General features: G+C 37.0%; 2 protein-coding genes across 5 annotated transcripts; one reads left to right on the forward strand and one right to left on the reverse strand.

Annotated features, from left to right (window-relative positions):
• Positions 1–1817: 1817 nt before the first annotated feature.
• On the reverse strand, positions 1818–9817 carry LOC125673174 (baculoviral IAP repeat-containing protein 3-like). Of its 4 annotated transcripts, none has more exons than XM_048909596.2 (7): positions 9680–9817; positions 5240–5953; positions 4914–5089; positions 3180–3237; positions 2849–2959; positions 2481–2570; positions 1818–2337 (listed from the first exon to the last, which is right to left on the reverse strand). In XM_048909596.2, exons 2-7 carry the CDS (start codon positions 5577–5579, stop codon positions 2129–2131), a joined length of 984 nt encoding a protein of 327 aa, XP_048765553.2. In that variant the 5' UTR covers positions 5580–5953; positions 9680–9817; the 3' UTR covers positions 1818–2128. The 4 variants fall into 4 exon arrangements, with proteins under 4 accessions (XP_048765553.2, XP_056016692.1, XP_056016691.1 ...); XM_056160717.1 differs by lacking the exon at positions 9680–9817 and adding an exon at positions 8237–8392; XM_056160716.1 differs by lacking the exon at positions 9680–9817 and adding an exon at positions 7946–8072.
• Positions 9818–18205: 8388 nt separating this feature from the next.
• LOC130053555 (acetylcholine receptor subunit beta-like) lies at positions 18206–19321 on the forward strand. The gene has a single exon (XM_056160896.1). The coding sequence runs from the start codon at positions 18206–18208 to the stop codon at positions 19319–19321; it is 1116 nt and encodes a 371-aa protein (XP_056016871.1).
• Positions 19322–19536: the final 215 nt, after the last annotated feature.

Here is a 19536-nt window from a genome sequence, read left to right on the forward strand (position 1 = left end):
CTACAGTGCATGTCACTATCTGTATTGTACATTTATTTAGTTGTAATCTTCAATCGTCCATTTGTATTACATGTAATTTTCCATTTGTATTCCATTATTTTGCATTTGTAGCGAATATATTCTATTTGTATTGTACATGTATATATATACTTGAATGTTTCAATTGTCATTGTATGTGAATTACATTTAGTATTCGATTGCAAAATTTATTTGTATCTTGGATTTAGAATTGTGGGGTATGTTTATTTTCTTTCGCACGAGGGATATCATTGGTCGAAAAAAATTCGGACGTTTCAGTCATGGCAACATGTGTTACGGATATTATATGCATGGCAACTAATGGTGGGGAAAGACCTTTTAAAGTTTTGTAGTATAATTTGTAGTATCTATTCAAACTTTATTTCAAAGAATATATATATATATATATATATATATATATATATATATATATATATATATATCATAAGACAAAAAGCTGATGATTGAAGTAAATTCTGTACAAACTTTGCGTAAATTACTTCAATCACTCTTTTGTTTTAAAAGATATTAGTCTTGAAATAGGTACGCATATACTACTGTTTATTATGTTCTTTATGAAATTAATTTTTACCAAGGCATTTCCACACCACTACTTGCACTAGTGAATGTCGCCATTACTCTGAACTGCCTGAAAACGTTTCGTCCAATGATATTCATCGAAATATACCCACAATTCTAATAAATTATAGAATACAAGTAATTTCTGTATTGAATAAAAATGGAACTTGCATACAATACACATTGAAACATGCAAATAAATGGTATATTATACAATACAAATGGAATCATAGAATACAAATAGAAGATATACAATTCATGTACAATACGAGTTGAAATTACAATATAAGTGGTGAAATTGGGAATTACAAATAGAAATCGCATGATAAACCATGAAATAAATTGAATACAATGTTTGGCATGTCATAACATCAACAATACTGTTATAGTGACTTTATGATATATTTTTGTTTTAGTGTAATAATATATCAAAAGCTTCGAATATAAAGACTGAATACCATGGGTGTGATAAAAGAGTGTTTGGTGTGTTATACATGTATCATTGATTTGGGTGCTGAAAAGTTCAACAATGATTCAACAAATCAGCAGGCTACAATGTATGAGATAATCATTGTATTTACATAAACATATAGATTTACAATCATCATAATGTTTAGTGAAAAATAACAACAGTCTGCTTGTGGTATATCACTATGACGACCACAATGTACTAGTAACCATACAATAGGAATACAGAAAAAGGACAATAACATCTAGGCCAACTGGCTTAAGTCAAAATTTAGATTTTTTTTTTTTATATCTTAAGGTTTATCTAGCACATATGTTTAAATTAACTTCACGTTTTAAAAAAATCAAATGCAAACATACATGTATACTGAAAATTTTATTTGTTGATGACAATTATTTCAAAAGGTAGCTGGATTTGATATTTAGACTTAATCAAGTCGAGGCCAGTTGTTGCTGAGGCAATATATTCACCATTGAAATATAAAAGCAAAATACCATTGTAACCAAATTGCATTATTCCTTTTCCCCAGAATTTCTGAAAAAAGTGAAATAATCCATTTCTTGGCCGCTTCGCTACATGTAACATTTGTGTCGAGATAGTTTTTTAAAACGTGGACTTTGCAGCGAGTCGTATCAAACCCAGAATGAATTGTTGAAAGACTCAGTATTCTATACTATTCAACCAATTCTTTCAATCAAAATTACATATCCATATTTATTAAGTCATACTAATGGAATGCAATGAATGCATATTTCTTTAGTGAACAGTAAATTGGTTTACCGATTCATACAATGTGTATTGTTATGAAACAAAAAGTTTAAAGAATTGGTAAGCTATAATTTTTGTCCATATGGAGGAATGCTTGTGCATCATTGTTGTAAATCACATAAGATGTTATTTCCTCAAAAGACACATATAAATATGAAACGAATCATTGATTTTCAATACATGATGTCACATGCATCAATTATTGTATGATCATACTCTTCAGAATAAAATTGTAAAACACTTTTCATTCTTTTAAAATCTTGAATTCAATTAATTCTGGGTTTATTGGAACTCTTACACAAGGTATGTGCGAACAGTCCCCTTGATAAATCCACCACACATCAAACAATTTTTGATGGACGGAGCACACTCATTGCATGTACAGAGATGCCCACAGGGCAGAAACACCACAGACACGAAACGTGTGGAACACCTTCGGCAGTAGGTCGACTTCCGTAGCTCTTCATTCTCTTTTCTAATCAAATCCCTCTGGAGCTCAGCTTCTATAAATTTACATCATTGATTTTGTCAATTCAATTCCTACCAGTAACAATTTTACATTAAACTCTGTACATATACACTTGCATATATTATTTATAAAAATATATTTTATAGAATTGACATTGACTGCTACGAAATCACAAACCTTTCTTTTCAGCATCTTCGTATATGATGTTTCCCTCCTCTAGGTCAAATATAATGCTCAAAAGTTCCGCTGCAGCCAAAGGTGAACTTTCTGCAGACACAAGTATCACAGCTATTTCAGTCATGGTATATTGCATATTACATAACATTGACGAAATACAATACATGGTGAGTGTCGATATATACAACATGTGAATGTATAATATAAACAATATGCATGCAGATCTATAAAGTAAGAAAATCTTGTCTTCTGAGCGTTTACATCTGTCTCAAACTTGCATGTATTTCAAAGTTCGGATATAGGTATATAACTTGGATATGGAGATAAAAAAAACTTATTTGAAACACAATCGATTCATGGAACTGTACCTCCTCTGTCTCTACGAAACAAGACGATGGCTTTTCGCACCATATCTTTATTGTACCCATTTTGCAGTAAACTTTCCACAGCAGGATTATTCCACGTATCATTCTCAGAATCTACAACAAATTGCAATTACGCCGTTACGTTTCAAGTAACCCATCTGAAACTGGAAAGATCGGCGTAGACTTCTATTTTGAGAAATTGCACAACCTATTTTGCATTTACAGCTTTTCTTTTGACATGTTAACAATAACATTGAAGCAATAATCAATTATATTGACGGTGTTCAGTATTCAGAGTATGAATTTAAAAAGGGTCGGATATTTGCATTCTTACCAGTAGTGGTTGGTCGATTCTCTGCAACATACACAGCTTGTGAATTATCGGCAATATACTATAATACAAAGCGAATTGCTTTTAGATACATGAACTATGACCGTTTCGTACGAACTCTATTCATCGAAGTTGATGACATTCTTGTCAATAATCCAATAACATGACAAAGTCAAGATAACGAACAGGGATCAACGAAAGGTGCAGATAACGAACAATGATGAATGAAAGGTGGAGATAAAGAACAATGATCAATGAAAGGTGAAGATAATGAACAATGATCAATGAAAGGTGAAGATAAGAAACAGTGATCAATTTCATAACTCCTATAAGCAATACAAAATAGAGATTTGGGCAAACACGGGCTCCTGGATATACCAGAGGTGGGATCAGGTGCCTAGGAGTACGTATCCCCTGTCGACCTATAAATCTATAACGAATAACAAATTTAGAGTAGGAGAAACAGGGACTCTTGGAAACACCAGAGATGGGATCCGGCGTCTGTAGGAGGAGAAAACACCCCCGTTATCCTCTCACACCTGTTGTAAGTTGTATATTCAAGTAGCTAGATAACCTCCGCCAATTAACAATACACATCATTTTTTGCTTAAACTCTAAGAGAACAATAACAATTACCCATCTGAGATTTGTCCTCAGGCAATACATGTTCATAGAATTAAAAAAATAAGGTTTTCCTGAGAAGTTTCATATTGCTTACATGTAGTAGAGTACCTTAACCTGAACATAAACTGTATCAAAGTTGCAGCTTTTTGATATTGCTTTGCGAGGTAGCACTGTGATCGACACACGCTGAATTCGACGGTTGTCAATATACGTCATGATATTCGATACATCATTCAATACGTCCGATTTATTTCCCTTTGGAGAACTCTCCTACATGTTTATGTTCCCACTTTTTAAAATCATTCCTTTTGATAGTATTTTGTATTTCCTACATTCACATATTCAACGAGAAGTCACTTTTGACACATTTTGATACATTTTATCGCCTTCCTCACTGACTGTAGATCCACTCTGTTTCACTATGGTATTCAGAGTTTCACCAACTGCACCTCCTATACAGAAGAGCTCCGATCTCGAAACTGTCAATATGCTGTTTTATCCTTGAAAAGGTGCATGTAGTCAGACTAGTACCTACCTAATCCATGTTATGCCCGGGGGCACATATGACAAGGACTAGTTTTCTCCACTGCTCCCTGTCTTTTGCCTTCTTCTCCAATTCCCCATAGTTAACCCATTCTCCTTCAATGATTTTTCTTAAGCAACCATTGTGGAAATTTGAGAGTTTATTGATATCTCTCTTCGACATCCTCCAACATTCCGCACCATACAACTGTACTGACAGGACAGAACTGTTATATAGCTTCATCTTGGTGTTCTTGCTTACGCTGTTAGACTTCCAGATGCTCTTAATATTCATGAGGGCGCCTCTTGCTTTAACTAGTCTTGCCTTGATATCTTCTTCAACTCAACAGTTGTTGTCACAATGCTTTCACGATATGTGAAGGTTCTTGCACTTGTCATGCAGGTTTTTGACATCTTGTTCTATCTACATCTACTAGTCAGGCTAGTAGACATTCACATACTATCCCTGCATCATTTGATCAAATCAAATGAAACGTCAGCTATTATGACGTAATTTGTCAACCGTCAAATTCAGTGAGATGTATGTTCTGAACGATCACGCGGATTCTGGAATGATTTTAAGTGTGTTACCTGAACAGGATCAGTATCGCGAAGCAGTTCTCGACGAACGAAATCACTCCCCTTTATATTCAAGAGGTGCGGACACTCGGATGACCACCGTGCATGCTCTCCCCAAGGCGTGTCTTCTTCCTCCCAGTCCTTGAGGCCTTGTCCACAGTAAAAACAGAATACAACATCAGAACTTCCTGCAAAAGATATGTACTATCAATTTGTGAACCACATACTCTTATGTACTCGAGCAGGATAATACAGGTGCCACTTAAACATCAACTCAAAATTTATGTACTGTCATTATAGAACAAGGTTTGTTCCATTTATCATTTACAAATGACTACCTGAATAGAAGAAGCCGGCGTCAGCCAGGTCTTCTGGTCTCTGTTTGACGTCATTCGGCCAATTCTTGAAAGTTTTAAGACGAACATCTCTGACTGCAAATTGTTGGTACTTGGGCTTGCTGACAGTAATACCGTATTCCCTAGCAATGTTATTCCCTTTGTGGTGACCTTCAGAAGGGGTACTGTCTGAAATATCAGTACCCGTGGGTGTTGCGAGGTGGGTATTACGGAAATATTGATTTTGTGTCTGTTGGTGTTCTCTCATCCTGGTCCCAAAGCCATCAACAGCTTGGACATTGTCAGGTTCATTCAAATACAATACTTCATGAGGAGTGGCCATTTTATGTATTTTACTTTTATCTTCCCTTAATTAATACGATAGATGTCAATATCCTTTTAAAAATTCTAATTGATTAGTTCACTAGTAAGAAATATGGAAAGCTTTCAAAAAGAAAAGAAGTTAATATTTTTGATAAATGTAATTCTAAAAGTTAAATATCGTCGTCAATGACAATAACACACTCTAGAAGAAAATGGCGTTGTTCACTTTTCATCAAGCGGATATCGTCAGCAAAATCCGACATTCCCAAAAGAAGGAAGCTCCTTGCATATTTCCTGTCCGTGTACCGAGTTGTTAGCCGGGAAGTCTCGAAGTATTGATCTTTTACAGTCTTAACGCCCATGCCCGATATTCATCTTTAAGAAACTGTAACTCTGAAATTCATATAGGTCTTTATCATTGTCAGAGTCAATATCAAAGAAAAGAAACTGTACCTCTGAAATGCACATCGGCTTTAATCAATGTCAGAGTCAATAGGCCAATCCTACACCCCCCACCCCACCCCCAAAGTGAATGTCTGATTTTCAATTCGATTTTTTAAATTCTCCTAACCCCTCCAGAAAAATCACACCCCTGACTCCATCAAGAAATTCTTTTTGTTTCCATTAACATTTCCTTACCCTTTCGTAGTAATGGTTTCAACTGTTTTCGATTTTGAACAGCATCCATACTCAACATAACACTTAAAATATTGCGCAGCCTGATTGTGTCACTACCCGGAAGTTATCATATTCATACTAAATGTTAGAATACAAAGAGAGATAACTCACGTTTTCGGACAGGCCTATATTAGATAACATTTTGTTAGAAGTGTTGACAAAGTGAATTGTGTGATAATCGTACCATTTCGTGATATGTTTAGATTAAAACACTTATGGAATACCAAGCAAATAATGTGACATCTCAATGAAAGAGTGAAGATAACGAGTAATGTTCATTCTCATAAATCCTAAGAAGATTTTGGACTACGGATTGCTCCGTTTGACTGATCAAGATAGAGGTTCACATCGGGTGTGACCGGTCAACAGGGAATGGTTAGTCCTCCTAGGCACCTGACTCCACCTCTGGTATATACAGGGGTCCGTGTTTGCCATACTCTCAGGGCCGTAAATTAACCTTCAATTTGGAGGAGGCAGGAAATTAGGCGGGGGTCTGGGGGCCGCCCAGGCCCCCAGACGCTGAGCACATTTTGTGCACACTGAACACGTTTCGTGCAAAATCCTTGATTCTAGGGCCTTCTAAGATGTTACTTGACTAACTCATTCTAAAAGAAAGATTTGGAATGCTTTTTAAGGGAGGTATCATGTTCTTAGTTATTGGAAACAACATAAATTCTAATGAACTTTAAATTTTAATTTTTTTGGCTCAAAAGTTGGAGGAGGCAGCTGCCTCCTCCGCCTCCATGTAATTTACGGCCCTGTACTCTATATTTTGTATTCTTTATGAGATTGATCACTGTTCGTTATCTTCACCTTTTCACGAGTCAATATGAGTAAAAACCATTTTCGGGGAGATGTAAACTAACAAATAAAAACAACTAAAGAGGAAGATAAGTTTAACTTGTATTTCATAAATTATCACTTCCCAGATATGAGGAAGTTAATAATTATTGTTACCGGTGATATGATAGCTTGATTTGGGTCAAGTTATATATAGATATACAATGTATAAAGCTCAAGAAAAGGACGTATCAAATGTTTCTTTAAAATACATATATCATATTGATTGATTGATTTTATAGCGGGACGCTCAAGAATATTTCACTCATATGGAGACGTCACCATTGCCGGTGAGGGGGTCTATGTTCGGCGCTTACGGCCTTTGAGCAGGGAGGTATCTTTATCATGCCACACCTGCTGTGACACGGTTTTTACGGTCTCATCCGAAGGATCATCCCATTTAGTCGCCTCTTCTGACAGCAAGGGATACTGAGGACCTATTCTAACCCAGATTCCCACTGGCCTGTCTCATATCGATCTTTAGAGAAGATATTGTTTCTACAACCCTAATGTCCCTTTAGTGGCAAAATTATATATGATGATCAATTTTGGTTTACATTTAGAGTCTCATCCTTTATCAAATGTATAAAAGGCTCGTTTAGTTCCTGTTTACGTTTAAAACTGTGGATGTGCTGACATACATTCCCCATTTGATATAATTTAAAATGTTCAATGTAGATCAATTTAAATACCAGGAGGAAATGAAAAATGTTTACGTCTCTAACGCCCATTCAATATTCTAAACAGAATAACAACGAAGGAAATATTTAACAATTCGGTTCTATTTTGTGCTTAGTCATCGAATCAATGTGTATCAAAGGGAAAGAAAACAACTACAGAAGAATTCCTAGAATTAACAAACATTACCTGGCAGTGTAAATCCATTTTTCTATTTTCATAAATAGATAATGGGAAATCAGTGTTTCCAGTTACTTGTACATTACCGATGATGTGTATATCTAATTCCTATGTGTTAAAGCGTTCCCGTTATACAGAATGTACGTGTAATCATCTTGAACTTTTCAAAATGACATGTATCATACATTTGTAAATGAAATATTTTGGGAACATGAAAGAAGGTGAGGATGTTGGTATCCGGTAAAAAAAACCCAAAAAACAAAATAACCCAGGGTATGTTGTTGATAATTCAAAACTTACCATGCAATATTTGCTATGCTCATATTTTTAAACTTCCTGATAGATTTTGGCACAGAACACTGAATACATTATATGTTTGATCGTTAAGCTAGTGAACTGGAGATTTAAATATTTATAGCAGACACACATGTGTATTCCCACCTTACCTACGCTTTTTGTTATCTCCGACTCGTCATTATTAAGTCGTTCCAAGAATTTGACTATTTTCATTTTTCGTGTTGTTGAACTGATTGATTATTTATGGTTCTACGATGTTTTGGTAATACGTGTATTCCAGCCATTTCACGGCGATCGTTGAGTAGTTTTAGTTTTCATATATATGATTACACTTCTGTGGTACATGTATGTATGCAGTTGGTAACACGAAAGGCGAATATAATGAACAGTGATCAATCTAAAGTAAACAATGCATCATGCATGATCCTCTTTGAATGTTACACTAAATACATGCAACTGTTTCTCTCTCTCTCTCTCTCTCTCTCTCTCTCTCTCTCTCTCTCCCCCCTCAATGACCGTGCAGTGTGTGACCGCTACACGATAATTCAAAAGTCATGCTTTACATGTAACTGGCCTAGATGGTCCATGATTGCTACGAAGGAAGACGGTTATAAATTTGATATTCTTGTGTTAATAAGATCTTTTAAAAAATCATTTTTATTTTTTAATCAACGTAAGGGTATGAACAGCGACTCCTCACGTCGACATACAGGGCTTCGTGAAAAGTATGCCGGTGTGACGCACCCCAGTTTACACTCTCACGTATTTTCAAAAATGAAATTTATTTTTTATATTCTATATTCATCTTTGTTGAATTCTTAGTCATAGAATAGACGTACTTTATTTATCAAGATTCATACGCGCATTGTTCCGAACTGCAACGCATTCATGAGGAAATGGCTACCATAACAGTTTGTAACTTGGATACCAAAAGCAAAAACATTGGAAATGTAAGTTAAAAGTATGAACGGTCATACAATCAAATCCATGACAACGAACTAATGGCTATTTAGCGGCAGCGTGTACTATTTTGCAAATTTTATAAAATGAACCCAGGCTTCATCAGCACAGACATTACAGGCACAGTGAAGTCATTGCATACTAGCGTTCACAATGATATGCCACGAATGTGCAGTACCAAGTGGATTATGTTGCCTTGCAACAGTCCTGTGTAATGTACAGTTGCATTAGATTTTATATTAGTAAATTTATCAACCACGCATCATGCAGTAACAAGAATTGTTAACATCCTCCAATAGCATATTACATTTGTACATGCAACAACTGCATGATTTTCCTCAAATAACGCTATCCGGAAGTTGTTACATTTTATCAAACACTTATGCAATGCCAGATTCATGAATCTATGCATTCAGAAAATCCTCATATCAATGCAACACATGTATTTGTTTACACATTAACAACAATTAAAGTTAATTTACTTACCCAACTTCGCCCTCCAGTGCATGCTATTTCAAAACGAAAGTAGATTAAACGTCCTTGAAAGAAGCCTTGATATTGATTCTCAATAGCGTTTTAATCAGGTCACTGACGCTCCGTCGTTTCTTCACTGTTAGAAAAAACCCTGCAAACCAGAGGGAAAATGTGAGGGTGAGGGGGATATTGCGAAGTTGCCAGAACGAAGGCATGAAGAAGCAAATGAACGAAAGTAATTGTAGTGATTTTGGGGGTGGATTTTTGGTATTTCTGGTCGGGCTCGGAGTCCTCTGAGCCTGCACGTGCAATTCTCTCTCTCTTACCCGCGAACTCTAAGGAGAGCAGATGTGCTTTAGAGAGTGCAGCACTATAGTTCGCATATTCGTTGACCCTTTGTAAGTTGTTCTGTTTATTGGCTAATATATGTGTTTCTAAGTGTTTATCCGGTGTTTTGTGTATAGGAAATCACTTCATTGGCGTCGCCGGTAGGATATTTTGCCCACCTGCCCCGCGGATCATAGCGGGGGCCGCATGGTCGCAGGTGAGAGCCATTTTGAAATGCTAGAATTAGACTAGTTTTGTTAACTGATCAATTTTGTGCATTGTTTCGTATCTATAGGGAATCGACAGTGATTTTTATTATGCAGTTGTAATTGATTAGTTTGTTATATGTAGATTATGTGATAGCTGCGTGGCAGCAGGTTTAGGTTCATTAGGTGCTATGTTGTTTACATTGCATTGTTGTGTGTATTGCGTGCTAGGCAGTTAGGTGGGTAGATATGGAACGGAAACAGTGGTCGTTTGGTCGAGGTAGGGGGAGTCCCGGGTTGTTGAGTGGCCTGGGGTCTAGGCCGGGTGGCACAACAGGGGCCCAGGGGCAGCATGCAGACAACGTGGGGGGCTTAGCACCTGACAGGGTGGATCAGCTGTTTGGTTTTATCACACCTTTTAGACCGCCAGTGTACAGGACCCTGGAGGTACGTGGGGGTAAGGATACTACAATACTGGGAGTTGATATGTCTTTGACCCAGGGGGGTACTAGGGATCCCGCAAGGGGCGATAGCAGCAATGTTGGAGGTAGACAAAGGTCAGGGTATGCAGCAGGGGACGAGGAGGTCCTGGCTAGGTTAGATGCCGTTGATGCTAGGTTTGAATCAAAGCTGACACAGTTGCTGGGTGGGTTGTTGGGTTCCTTAGGGAGTAGGCACTCCCAGGGAGGACCACTGTAGTGGGGGATCCCCCGGTGGGAACTCAGCTGCACAGCCCATCCAAGCTGGTGACAGTGGGGGTATAGGTATCCTCAGTATGGCAAGCATGCCAAGTGATACCCAGTTCACTCCGTCCTATGGGGGCAGCATTGTCCTAGGGTGGTCATTCTGGACAATCGGGCACAGGTATCCCAATGTACAGTGGTGGTAACCCCAGAGAAGTATCACCCAGGGAGGGTGGTAGTTGAAGAAGGGCCAGCCATACCTCAGATGTCAATGGTGGTGTAGGACAGTTACGCCAGAGTAGGGGAGCAGTCCCTTGGGGGGAGCCCCTGTATACGTGTAGCAACGATAGCCCACATAACTCCAGTGTGTATGGTGTTGCCCAGATTCATAGGGGATATGTAAACCCAGTAATTAGAGAATCCCCCGGGACACAAGGCCACTCATCTAATTCCCAGGGACACAGGGTCGGCGCAGACAGGAGTATGCATTTTGGTCGCTCGCCAGTCAGACAGGGGATTAGGCATCATAGCAGGTCAAGGTCGATATCTCCACTGGTTTGGCATGTCAGTACAGAAGACTGCAGGGCTGCTAGTAGGGATGGTCCCTAGTTAACTAGTCAGGGTGTGTTAGTTGATCGGTCTCCAGGGACTGGGGTTCAAAATAGGTCGGGGCAAGTTCTCTGCAAACCCTTGTTAGGTAGCTCCAGTCCAGCAGGGTCAGCAGTGGACAGTGCATGTCATGAGGTCAGAATGTCAGTGAAACCGAGTAGTGGTGTGTCTGTGGTGGGCAGTAGTGTTTTGTTGTCGACGGGTGTGGTTGTTCAGAGGGCCCGGAGTGAAGTAGGGGTCAGGGACACAGGGTCGGCGCAGACAGGAGTGCTGCCAGGCGCAGATGAGAAGTTGTGTGGTTGGCCGGAGGACACTGAGACAGGTGTTAGTCACCAGGGTGGTGGGCTGGAGAACACCGGGGATAGTGTTGGTCGCCATAGTGAGGTGACTTCTCGGGGGAGCTCTGGGTGTTCTCTGGGTTTTGATGTTGACATGGCTGTTGATGCGTTCTGCAATGTGGATGATGATCCTTCCACAGTATCCAAGGGTTGGGATGGTGACAATGGTTTTGTCACTGATGTTGTGATATGTGGAGTCGAGTTGGGGTGTCTGGTTGAGGCACAGTCTGAAGCTCCGCCTGGTGTGATCGGTATTTCGTGCCTCTCAGCTCATGATCAGTTCGGTTTGAGTGGTCGGACCAGTAGTGCTGGACAGCGGGACATTGAGGTGGCACAGGCTCTGGTCTTGCATTCCGTTGATGGTCAGTTCTCAGATGCGGATGACGAGTCTGGGGGCGAGGGTGCTGTTGAGTATTGTGTTAGTGAGTCTGGATTGTTCCAGGTGGGATTCGATGCATGCACGGAGGTTTGTGATGAGGGCTCTGTTGTGATTGAAGCAGTAGTCTATCAGTTTCCGGAGGAGTCTATCCACAAGGCACCTGACAAATGTACCATTGTGTGTTGGTGTGATGGAGGTTGGGTTGTGTTTGCGTCTCATGGAGATGACTCAGCGGATGCGGGTTTGTGGCTCTATCCGGTTCGACCTGGGGGGATAGTGTTCCTTCTCTGACTGAGAGGCTTCCTCCTGATAAACTTCTAAGCAATGAACGGGATGGGTTTGTTGTTTGTGGCTTCGCGAGTTTCCATTGATCGTGGGTTGATGGCTATGCATCCCAGGTTCAACTGACAGTGAACCAGGGATAACCCAGGTTTGGTCATCGCAAGGGGGTACGAAAGAAAGTTCATGAGTTATGCGAGGGGTATGAACTCCTCCATGCGCACAGTACCCCGAAATGCGGGGAAGGGTAGATTAGTCTGCAGTAACCCAGCCGTTCTCGGGCAGGGGTATTTCCTTGTGGTGTTTCTGGATCTGATGACGTGGAAGATGTGATGTGCCGTGTCCGATATGATACCCGTCCTGTGACGTTGTCATGTGGAAAGTTTGTGACCGTATGTGACTCTGTGATGTGACTTTCCTGTTACTGGATTTTCTGTGATGCGTTGTGTGACCGTGACTTTCTGTGTTGTGAACTTTTTGGACTGCTAAAGTGCTATGATTTTATAGAGTAAAGTTTATCATACTGTAAATCATAGGTGTAATTCATTCATTTATTTGTGAAATTGTATGTATCTATTGTAAGCTACAGTGCTGCAGGTTCAACTTATCGGTACATAAGTACATGTAAATTTTATTTAAAGTCGGCACTGTATACAAATAGCAACAAATAACATGAGCTCTACAGAGCTCTTAAACCGACTATCACAGACAAAATAAAATATCACAAGGTAAGCATGCAAAAAAACAATAAAAAAAAAAACCCAACCCAAAACAAAAATAAAACAACAACAAAAAACCAGACACTTATATGTACATATTTACATGCATACTGTATAGATAGACAGTTTCAGAAGTTAAGAATTAAATACAAATCAAACGTTTTTCACTATAAAATGTAAGCATTAAATTCAATCCACAGCATTAAGAATTGTTAAGAAGCACTAACATCTACGAAACTCATCACAATATGCTCTACTGGAATGCAGGACAAATCGCTATAAAAACAGATGTGTGCCATGTAGTGTAATAGACAATTATATTAAATCCACCTTTTTTATAAAAATATTTGCATATTTATGTCTTCATCAAAATTATGACCCATATCATATCAAATTTTTATAGCATTTAAAAATAAATCTAAACCCATGTATTTGTTTTAACTTTGATTGGTGTATTCTGTATATCATGTGTATGCACTTTCAACTACTTGGTTGCCAATGAATAAATCAATTCAAAATCAAATTTTCTTCCTGCGAAAAATTGTATTTCTAGAATCGACTACAGATAGTTAGAATTAAAATCTTTATACCAATATAATTTAACTTTGAAAATAGAGAATTGAGTCATCCATCTTGAGCATAGCATCTTTACGCGAGGAAGCGAAGGGTAAATGTACATGTAATATATATATATATATATATATATATATATATATATATATATATATATATATATAAACTTTTCTAAACGACCAGCTCTCGGGCCGCAAAAAAAGGCCGGTTTAGAGGGATGGCCGGTTTACTAAGAACTTGCATTAAAAAGACCATTTTATCTCGATTTTTATGTCTTCTTCATACCACAATATAATGTTCAAGGACTATCATTTCACAAAATAAATGACTGACGTGTTTATTTCCAACTCTAGCCGTATGATTGCTGCAATTAATACACAACGTAGGTAATGTTCATTTTCATTTGGAGACCTATTTAATTATCAGTGGAAATCAAATTAATCCGCTTGTACCAGAAATATTCTCGCTGAAATCGTCTAAATTTTTAAATTGAAAATCTAATAATAATGATCCGATCGATGTTCATTTATTATTTTTGTACAGAATTACTTAAAGCAGATTAATTAGGTTTTAAAGTTATTAACTTTTCCTGAATTACATGCTTAAAAACATTTGCAATGGGAAGATTATTTAAAACGTAAATATAGTGGGCAAGCATTTCAATTATACATCGTCTGTTAGACATCTATAAATAGCCCCAGGGGAATCCCAACGTGAGGTATAATGTCTAACTTTAAAGACTAAAAGAGCGTAAAACAACGAATTAAGAAGAGCGATTTTTCTTAAACTTCTGACGGCAGTACTGTTGTAACACAATACACAGCTTTACACAGATAAGACCGCCGATGATCTGAAAGTCTGAACTAGACACGTGACTGTTACTTGAAATGGCCGAGTGACAGTTGTTTGTAAACACCGATTTAAAATCAAATAATTCTGGCTAAAACAGGTGAAATAATGTATGAAATGTCGTACAATCTCATAAATACGCACGTGCGATGATTTAACAGCGTTTTTAAAAGGTGGAAAAATTTGTCGAAATTGTTCTAATATATATATAAGAATAAAATAAGTCCTTGGTATAGGCAAAATATAGGGGGGAAAATCAGATTATTCCAAAGCGCTTTTGCTCTATGGCTCATCAGTGGAATTTGAAAAACAACAATCTAGACCAATTTTTAAGAATTCTTTTTAACCTACAATATACATTATAATCATATATTTGCAAATACAACCTGTCATTTTAAGTCGAATATTGTCTGACATGTCTCATACCAATTGTTGGGCTGTTCTTTTCATGCTGTGTGTTGTCTTCTCCTTTCTCTTTACATGTATTTCCAACCTACTGTACTGTGTTTCTTTTTTACTTTGCAAAACGAAGTTTCTATCTATTTGACGCAAAGAAGCTATCAACCTATACAACCACAAGTTTATGTACATCATGATCAAAGTCGCCCTGAGTTTCTTTTTAAATCCTTTCGAAAATCGTGACAAAAGCGATGTAGTTGATGAATACCATTCTCACTGCGGAACGTATTATTATTATTTTTTTGCCATGTATTCTGTTGATAAGACAGTCATCTGACCAAACTTTAGGGTAAAGCATTTTCTGTACTGGGAAATATCGCACCTTCTCCAGTGTAGACATTTTAACAAATACGGATAGAGACGTGAAAGAGCGATAACTGACGTATGTTTCGGCCTATAATGATATCGCAGAATATTCACCTTCTACAGTAATTTTTTAGAAGTGATGGTAAAACAGTTAAAATTCTGTAAATATAATACATACATGTAGAGTGATATATTTTACTGATTCCAACAGAGATTTCCGATTATGGAGGCTTAACTTTAGACCAACCATAGTTCATGGGTCTTTGACATGATAAAACGAATAATGTATAATGAACGGAATTTTTGACATATGTCAGATAATTTAGTCGACTTGTTAGATTTTTTTGTCGGCTTGTCAGTTGAAGGAGAATTTAAAGTTTTTACAGGTTGACATAAAAATGTTGAATTTGTACCATTCATTTATCATCATAATTTACCGATAAATCGGCTCGATGATTTGATAATTCTACAAAATTATCTAACAAGATACATTTATGTCATCTAACGTTCTTCGACCTTAATTTCCGTCAAACGGGAAAACAACCTCGAAATTCATTTTATCACGATAACCAATTTTCATTTTTATATCAAATCAAAATACGACAATAAAACATTGTTAATTCTGTTGCCTTTTTTTTTTTTTAAAATTACACATTTGCTAGAAAAGATTAGATCTACCCACAGTTAAGTCAAAACATTTACTGTATAATAACTAATTAGTAACCTATGCAATAGTCCATTGGGAAAACGCACGAGAGTAGAAACTGCGACTTTCACGCCGGCGTACTTCATGAAGCGCGTTAGTGCTTTATGAAAAGCTTGTGATTGATTGATTGATTAAATATTGTTTAACGTCCCGAGGGAATCACGGTTAGAATAGGTCCTCAGTACCCCCTTGCTTGTCGTAAGAAGCGACTAAATGGGGCGGTCCTTCGGATGAGACCGCAAAAACCGAGGTCCCGTGTCACAGCAGGTGTGACACGATAAAGATCCCTCCCTGCTCAAACGCCGTAAGCGCCGAGCATAGGCCTAAATTTTGCAGCCCTTCACCGGGAATGGTGACGTCTCCATATGTCAGTGAAAAATTCTCAAAAGCTTGTGAAGCGTTGCAATTCATATCCTCATGTAAATTTCAACATTTATACACTTTACTTGCATTTTACTTTCATTTTAGCCGGAATTCCCAGACGTTAAAATAGAAGTACATTGTACGTGTACTAAATTTTATTTGTATTCATATGTGTATTGCTTACAACTGCAACATATTCATGAAAAAATGGCTCACATTACAATTGGTAACGATATCAAAAACATAGGAAATGTAGATATATGATGATGGATTTGAAATATTAGGTTTATGTACACATACACTAGCTCTCTTACTACAACGTACTACATGTAACTACCGTTGTCTGAGGGAGGTTTTGTTCTGTGGTATCATATTGTAATTAATATCGTTTGGTGAGACGGACTGTAAAATCATAATATACCTTGCATCTTACTTGCCTGCCATTTTAGAAATCATTGCTCAAGGTGTACGAGAGTATACGTAATCTGTATGTATGATTATATATATTCTGTATTTTAGAATTATAGCCACAAAGCTGAATAATTTTTTATCTCAATTGTAAGTGTTAAATCAGGTTCAAAGTTGAGAAAGTTTTACTCTACACATACATGTTCGTGGTTTGATTATTTCATTTGCACAAGTCACTCGATCATTATTTCATCCATTGTTTTCAGTTTTCGCTATCTTAATTGATACAAAAAAGTTTGGAAAAAGTTAATTAGGATTTAAAGCAATTGCCTTCTAATCAGTACATTCATACATGCATACAAACTGTAAGAAAAAGAAAGAGGAAAAACCTACCGTTGGTTTGATATATCAAAACAAAAGTACATTGATTGTCACGAGTGATGATAATATTATCGTTAACAGATACAGATAGTTTATTGCCAAATAATGGACCCCTAGGGGCATAGACATTTTAAACATTACAATTAAGTACAACATCTTTGAACAATAACTAAAGGTACCAAGAGGTACCATAGGAAAAATACTGTAGATAAAAATATAGTTATTGTATCTATATCCATTCGCATACACCTTTCAATCATAAAAATATAAATCATATAAAAAGTGAACAGATTTGTTCCACCTCGTACCAAAAGTTGGGGTTCAAGAATATTCATACACTTGTAAAACCCTATATACATGTAATACATATATACCTGTACATAATATGTAGATTCTCATACATGAACTAGTCACAATACAAGTTTATGAATTTGAAACAGACACAAGGATTATTGGATTTTCATTATTCATTAATCATATAAATTTGTCCAAGTCTTGTAGACAACTGAAATTAGAACATTCTTCATTTATTGTCTTTAACATTTCTAGTCTTTGATTCGGAATACTAAATCTTTTTATCGCTATGGGTTCGAGAGACAACATCACAATCCATGTATACTATTAAAACCACTACACACTGGGTTCAGAGTAAATAACTGCAGAATTTTTTTCCCTAAAGTATCGTGTCATACTTTACCTGTTAATAACCTACGAATAAGCTTTTAGCTGTAATTTAGCCGTTTCAATATAACAAATGGATAATCCTGTCCACACTACATAATGTTGCATTAAAACTGCAAATAAATATAAAAGCTTGGTAAATAGACCCGCAATTATCAATATTTTTTAACGATGCAGATCGCTAAAAATAATGTTTTTGTCACTCATAAACACAACAATCTTGTCGAAGATTTCATTCGTAAATCGCACATTTAACAAGAATGGAAAGAAAAATGGCGTCCATATTTCAAGCTGTTCTCCTTGCTGTCTCCTCGTGTAATCTTTGTAGTGCCTCAAACAGGTCCCAGATCTTCCGTGATATCATTAATGTGATGGATCCCGATGTAGCTCCTTTCGAATCCACCAAATCCAGTATCACTGTAGGAGTGGATATTGCACTGTTGGGAATTTTCGAAGTCAATGAAAAACAAAAAATTATGTCCGGGTCATATGCAATGTTTGTGTCATGGAAAGACGATCGTATGATGTGGGATCCAAGTTCTTACCAGAATATTAGCTCTGTTCAAGTAAAAGCCAAGAAGATTTGGATGCCAACTTCTCTTTGTATCCTTAATGAAATAGGAAACGAAAATTGTATTAGCGATGATAAAGGCATTGTTACTGTCTATTCAGGTGGATATGTTACCAATAAACTATTTAAGGAAAACACTGTCCGATGTGGTATAGATGTAACGAAATACCCATTTGATTCGCAGACTTGTTCTCTACAGTTTATCAACATAAATGTAGGAACCGAATATCTTACATTTGAGGAAGAATATTCCCACTTTTATCTCCAAAATTACGAAAAAAACGAAGTGTGGGACATTGTCGCTACCACAAAAAGCATCTTAGAGATTGGAAGTCCCACTGGTATACAAGAAGTATTGACGTTCAGAATGGTTTTACAGAGAAAATCTTTTTATGCAGTCACATCCACCTTGTTACCTGTAAATATTTTATCAGTGATCAATCTGTTTTGTTTTTTGTTACCAATTGAATCCGGAGAGAAGATGAGTTTCTGCATGGCTATCTTTCTAACTTTTGCAGTGTTTTTGACGATCATCAACGACTCGATGCCGCAATCATCAGATAAAGTACCATATTTCACAATATATTTAATAACACAACTCGTTGTCAGTGGTTTAACCGTTGTACTAGAAGCCACCGTGCTGCTTGTTCATTTTCATTCTAAAACAACAACAGAAAGCTCTCAAAGAAACGTACAGCCTACTGATAAAATGAAGAAATTCAAAGTAACTAGCGTACTATTAGATAAGACTTTCTTCCTGTTCATTTGTGCCATTGATACATTTTCTGTGCTTTACTATACTATGAATGTGTGTTAATTAGTGCCCCAGGGGATTTTTTTCTATATAAAACATGATTGTCAAAATAGACATGAGTATATCTGTAGGTAGGCCACCCATAACTACCTTATTTTGTATCTAATACATGGACAGTGGTGTTTTTCTACATAACTACCTTATTTTGTATCTAATACATGGACAGTGGTGTTTTTCTACTTTGGTATAATTTTGAAGGATTAGTAAAATAGAAATAT

This window comes from Ostrea edulis, chromosome 3 (assembly GCF_947568905.1).
Source record: "Ostrea edulis chromosome 3, xbOstEdul1.1, whole genome shotgun sequence".
NCBI lineage: Eukaryota > Metazoa > Mollusca > Bivalvia > Ostreida > Ostreidae > Ostrea > Ostrea edulis.

What these genes read in the sequence shown, in the direction of transcription:
- LOC125673174 (XM_048909596.2), bottom strand. Translation starts at nt 5,579, where the DNA reads ATGGCCACTCCTCATGAAGTATTGTATTTGAATGAACCTGACAATGTC. An exon ending in CGCCGGCTTCTTCTATTCAG is followed by an intron (nt 5,090 to 5,239) that starts GTAGTCATTTGT and finishes TATCTTTTGCAG; the next exon opens with GAAGTTCTGATGTTGTATTC. An exon ending in CGAAGATGCTGAAAAGAAAG is followed by an intron (nt 2,338 to 2,480) that starts GTTTGTGATTTC and finishes GTAAATTTATAG; the next exon opens with AAGCTGAGCTCCAGAGGGAT.
- LOC130053555 (XM_056160896.1), top strand. Translation starts at nt 18,206, where the DNA reads ATGGCGTCCATATTTCAAGCTGTTCTCCTTGCTGTCTCCTCGTGTAAT.